Genomic DNA, 6,000 nt, shown 5'->3' with positions numbered 1-6,000 from the left:
TGAAAATGTCAATTAATGCACTAAGTACTTGGTTAGGAATCCTTTCGGATGGATTACTGCATCAATGCAGCGTGGCATGGAGGCAATCGGCCTGTGGCATTGCTGGGTTGTTATGGATGCCCAGGATGCTTCACTAGCGGCCTTTAGCTCATTTGCATTATTGGGTCTGGTGTCTTTCAGCTTCTTCTTCACAATACCCCACAAATTTTCTATAGGGATCAGGTCAGGGGAGTTGGCAGGCCAATCGCGGACAGTAATGCCATGGTCAATACACCAGTTACTGGTGGTTTTGGCACTTTGGGCAGGTGCCAGATCATGCTGGAAAATGATCCAGCCACGACTCATCTTCAATGATCTGACTGAGGGAAGGAGGTTTTTAGCCAAAATCTCACAATACATGGCTGCAGTCATCCTCTCCTTAATACAGTACAGTCGCCCTGTTCCATGAGCAGAAAAACACCCCCAAAGCATGATGCTACCACCCCCAAGCTGCACAGTAGGATTGATGTTCTTGGGATGGTACGCATCATTCTTCTTCCTCCAAACACCATAGTGGAATTATGACCAAAAAGTTAAAATTTTGGTCCCATCTGTCCACAAAACTTTCTCCCAAGACTCCTCTGGATCATCCAAATGGTCATTGGCAAACTTAAGATGGCCCTTAACATGTGCTGGTTTAAGCAGGGGAACCTTCCATGCCATGCATGATTTCAAAGCATGACGTTTTAGTGTATTACCAACAGTGACCATGGAAACAGTGGTCCCAGCTCTTTTCAGGTCATTGACCAAGTCCTGCCGTGTAGTCCTGGACTGATTCATCACCTTTCTTAGCATCATTGAGACCCCACGAGGTGACATCTTGCATGTAGCTCCACTCCAATTGAGATTGACCGTCATGTTTAGCTTCTTCCATTTTCTAATGATTGCTCCAACAGTGGACCTTTTTTCACCAAGCTGCTTGGCAATTTCTCCGTAACCCTTTCCATCCTTATGGAGTTGTACAATTTTTTTCTCTGGTGTCTTTGGACAGCTCTTTGCTCTTAGCCAAGCTGAATGTTTGGGTCTTACTGATTGTATGGGGTGGACAGGTGTCTTTATGCAGTTAACAACATCACAGGTGCATCTGATTTTGGATAATACAGTGGAGTGGAGGAGGACTTTTAAAGGTGGACTAACAGGTCTTTGAGGGTCAGAATTCTAGCTGATAGACAGGTGTTCAAATACTTATCCTTCCTCACCCACGCCTGGCTTAATGCAAAACCTGTCTTAATCAATAGGCTTTATTGCTGCAGTTAGAAATCAGTAACACACACAGACATGTCTGTATGTAGCTTCAGCGAGCTGTGGCGGTCAAGCGGGCCATCCAGAACTTGTTGGACCACTCACCTCGCCTCCAGGCTCTCACACCCTTAAAGACAAGAGAGGTGGTGCAGTGGTGTCGGCACAGGGGCTACACGCCGCCTGACCCTGAACCACAACGCAAGAATGATGACGAGTCCATCGAGGACATCCTCACGCAGATTGACAGCGAGCCAGGTGTGTGTTTTGCTTTGTATTTGTAGTATACTGTCTCAGCATTCAGGGATGTTTGCTTACAGGTAGGAGGAAGTGTTGCTTCTTCTAATGTGACAGATGTATGATTGGAATCTTGTCACAGAGTGCCCCTCCACCCTGAGTAGCTGTGAAGAGCTGGTTCTGCGGTTAGAGCAGATGCAAGCTCTGCTGAAGACCGAACCGGAGGAGGCTGACAACGAAATAGTCGACATCGTCACCGTGATGCCTCCGTGCCAGAAACTAAAGGTCAAGGAGGAGGAACAAGAGGCTGACACTGAGCCCAAGTTTTTCCTGGGACCCTGTGTGTCGGCTCAGTTTGTCAGCGAGGCGACCCAGCAGGTTGTATGATTTCTTCTCTGCAATAAGGCCTTTATTGGCTAACAATGCTTTTAATGACCTAAACTAACAAATAGGAAGACTTGAATGAATTCATTATTGTCATTTAGATCGGGATTTCCTTTGTACCAGTGGAGATGGAGAAGAATGTTTTTGCGCCAGTTATTGAGGCTATGATTCTTAAGGTCAGTCACATCTTACTTGACCTCTTTCTTCCCTTGACTAAACTTGGGCAGAGGAGATGAATTATGCAGCATTCCCTCAGCTCACTGAACTTCACAGTTCACCTTGTGCTGTGCAGAGTGTCTTGGTTTTTTTCTTGACTTAGGGTGTGTGTGTGTGTGCGCGCGTGTGCTTGTGTGTGTGTGTGTGTGTGTGTGTGTGTTTGTCTGTGCGCGTGCGCATTTTGTATACTACAGGCAACAGAGCAGTTGGCCAGTGACATTCTGAGAGAAGCTCTTGCTGGAGCCTTTGCCAAATCCCCCCAGAACAGGTCAGTCCAAGTTTTGCTTTAACATGCAACCCATTACATGCGTGTTATTCTACCTTTCTGTTGAACAAATCAGTTAAATTGATTAAATAAACACATTTACTATGCTAATAATGAAGTGAAAGTAATTCATTAATAATTTCCTAAATCAAAAAGTAGTGTGTTTACTGGCAAACTGTTGCATGAATATTCCTGATACAGTTGTCCTTCACCACATCTAACTTCAAATGTTGCGGTCTCACTACATTGTATTCAGTTTATTATTTTTTAAAGCATTTTTGGCCTAAATTTAATGGTAAATTAAGTTTTATTTATATGTAATATACAGTACGGGCCAAAAGTTTGGAGACACCTTTTCATTCAATGTGTTTTCTTTATTTTAAAAAAAAAAGGTGAAATAACTAAAACATGTTTTATATTCAAAATAGACACACTTTGCTCTGATTACTGCTTTGTACACTTTTGGCATTCTCTCCATTAGCTTCAAGCACACCTGTGTAGTGAAAACGATTTTAGGTGACTACCTCTTGAAGCTCAGTAAGAGAATGCCAAGGGTTGGCTACTTTGAAGAAACTAGAATATAAACCATGTTTCCAGTTATTTCACCTTTTTTTTTAGTACATAACCCCACATATGTTCATTAATAGTTTTGATGCCTTCAGAGACAATCTGCAATGTAAAATGTCATGAAAATAAACCCATTGAATGAGAAGGTGTCCAAACTTTTGGCCTGTACTGTATATTAGTTAGCAGTGTAAAGATTCAATTTACCAACCATTCGATTCGATATTTGTAGTTTCCGGTAGGATTCAGGTACAATGTCTTTTTTTTAAACTTTTTTTTTTTTTAGAACGATTCAATCCGAAATTGATTCAGTAACTTTTTAGCAAAAAAATCAACCAATGGTCCTGTGAAATAAATACTGAATACTGGACACTGCAGGGGAAGTTTCCTATATTTCTGTTATTTCTTGTAAGGGAATTGTTTGTAAATGAATTATAGATACAAACAAGCAATAAAAAACTATTATTGTTCAAATTTGAAAAAAGTGCAACCAACACTTTAGGTGGAATTAACAAGAGGAAACATTTTCTGCTTCATTCAACATTCAAGCAATTTTCCATAAAAGTATGGCAACCAACATTTTAACTGTGGATTTACCGGCTAAATTAAGTATTTGCTCTCCGCCCTGGCGTCGCTAAGAACTTACTCCGCTGTCATTTCCGTTTTGTCTGTCGCATCTTTTGTGTCTTAAAGTTGTGTTACGGCTTTTGATGTTCGGATTTGTTGTGGCTTTTTTCAGCTACGGGCTGTAGCTGAATGTTTTTGTTTTGTAACTTTTAATTAATGCTATTGTTTTGTGGTGTTTGCCTTTGGTTTTACTTTTTTCGGCCGACATGGCTATCTGCCATTTTTACTTTAACGTTAAACATCCATTTAAACGTGCTATTCTTCATATAAAGTCTTCCGTTCTTAAAGTTTAATGTTTTGTTTTTTCTAGTATCGATAAAATCAATCGATTTGCTTTGATTGGTATGATCATGGATCATACCAATCTACCGGAAGGCAACCCTGCCGAACACAGATAGATTACTTGAAATTTAGGAATATTAATCGATCTATCGATCAATCGTTACACCCCCATTTAGAGTGCAGTATTTGTCTTATTTTCTATTATGTTGTGATTGAATACAAGATGATTGTAAAAGTGACTATATAAGTGTTTTTTCATGTTTCAAAAGCAATATTTATTTAAAAAAACACGTTTAGAAGGTTGTAAACTGTCTTTTTATGCTTTGTGATTTAAAAGAATCCAAACACTCCTACTTTGTACAAATTAGTTTACCACAGTCAGCCCCGGAACCAATTATCGGCGATAAATGAGGGACATTCCTTTAATCAATTAATGGCACCTTCTGATTGCTGCTGCTTTAATAAAACACCAAGGGTTGTCTTGATAGCAATATTTTGGTACCGGTGTCAAAATGTACAGTGGGGCAAAAAAGTATTTAGTCAGCCACCGATTGTGCAAGTTCTTCCACTTAAAATGATGACAGAGGTCTGTAATTTTCATCATTGGTACACTTCAACTGTGAGAGACAGAATGTGAAAAAAAATCCAGGAATTCACATTGTAGGAATTTTTAAGAATGTATTTGTAAATTATGGTGGAAAATAAGTATTTGGTCAACCATTCAAAGCTCTCACTGATGGAAGGAGGTTTTGGCTCAAAATCTCACGATACATGGCCCCATTCATTCTTTCCTTAACACGGATCAATCGTCCTGTCCCCTTAGCAGAAAAACAGCCCCAAAGTATAATGTTTCCACCCCCATGCTTCACAGTAGGTGTGGTGTTCTTGGGATGCAACTCAGTATTCTTCTTCCTCCAAACACGACGAGTTGAGCTTATACCAAAATGGATACATGGATGATACACCAGAGGATTGGGAGAATGTCATGTGGTCAGATGAAACCAAAATAGAACTTTTTGGTATAAACTCAACTCGTCGTGTTTGGAGGAAGAAGAATACTGAGTTGCATCCCAAGAACACCACACCTACTGTGAAGCATGGGGGTGAAGTGTGAATTATATTTATATAGCGCTTTTCTCTAGTGACTCAAAGCGCTTTACATAGTGAAACCCAATATTTAAGTTACATTTAAACCAGTGTGGGTGGCACTGGGAGCAGGTGGGTAAAGTGTCTTGCCCAAGGACACAACAGCAGTGACTAGGCTGGCAGAAGCGGGAATCGAACCTGCAACCCTCAAGTTGCTGGCACGGCCACTCTACCAACCGAGCTATACCGCCCCACATCATGCTTTGGGGCTGTTTTTCTGCTAAGGGGACAGAACGATTGATCCGTGTTAAGGAAAGAATGAATGGGGCTATGTATCGTGAGATTTTGAGCCAAAACCTCCTTCCATCAGTGAGAGCTTTGAATGGTTGACCAAATACTTATTTTCCACCATAATTTACAAATAAATTATTTAAAATTCCTACAATATGAATTCCTGGATTTTTTTTTCAGATTTTGTCTCTCACAGTTGAAGTGTGCCTACGATGAAAATTACAGACCTCTGTCATCATTTCAAGTGGGAGAACTTGCACAATCAGTGGCTGACTAAATACTTTTTTGCCCCACTGTATTTTGATAATTTTCTCAACAAAGGGGAACGCAAAAAATGGCATTATTGGCTTTATTTTATCAAGAAGTCTTACAGTACATTAAACATATGTTTGTTTTTGCAACAATTTAGTCATTACATAAAATAGTGAACATACTAGACGATTTGTCTTTTAGTAGTAAGTAAACAAACAAAGGCTACTAATAAGTCTGCTGACATATGCAGTAACATCCATCCATCCATCTTCTACCGCTTTTTCCCATTTTGGTTCGCGGGGGGCGCTGGTGCCTATCTCGGCTACAATCGGGCAGAAGGCGTGGTACACCCTGGACAAGGCGCCACCTCATCGCAGGGCAACATTATGAGGGACGAGATGTAAAAATGGATTATGAATTTACTTGTTCATTTACTGTTAATATCTGGTTATTTTCTGTTTTAACATGTTCTATCTACACATCTGTTAAAATGTAATAATCACCTATTATTCTCTCGT

At 40.3% G+C, this 6,000-nt stretch overlaps 1 protein-coding gene across 3 annotated transcripts in view; it reads left to right on the top strand.

The window, feature by feature from the left end:
• Positions 1-6,000, top strand: part of yeats2 (YEATS domain containing 2) — a 48,102-nt gene that overhangs the window by 40,002 nt on the left and 2,100 nt on the right. For all 3 annotated transcript variants that reach the window (XM_061920166.1, XM_061920164.1, XM_061920165.1), the window contains 4 exons: positions 1,332-1,536; positions 1,658-1,893; positions 2,001-2,075; positions 2,310-2,383. In XM_061920166.1, the coding sequence (XP_061776150.1) occupies positions 1,332-1,536; positions 1,658-1,893; positions 2,001-2,075; positions 2,310-2,383 (590 nt within the window). The remainder of the gene's footprint in view (positions 1-1,331; positions 1,537-1,657; positions 1,894-2,000; positions 2,076-2,309; positions 2,384-6,000) is intronic.

The sequence above is a fragment of the Nerophis ophidion genome, linkage group LG14 (assembly GCF_033978795.1).
Source record: "Nerophis ophidion isolate RoL-2023_Sa linkage group LG14, RoL_Noph_v1.0, whole genome shotgun sequence".
Lineage (NCBI taxonomy): Eukaryota > Metazoa > Chordata > Actinopteri > Syngnathiformes > Syngnathidae > Nerophis > Nerophis ophidion.
Note: the sequence above shows the minus strand (reverse complement) of the source record. Positions and strands in the feature narration are given on the sequence as shown.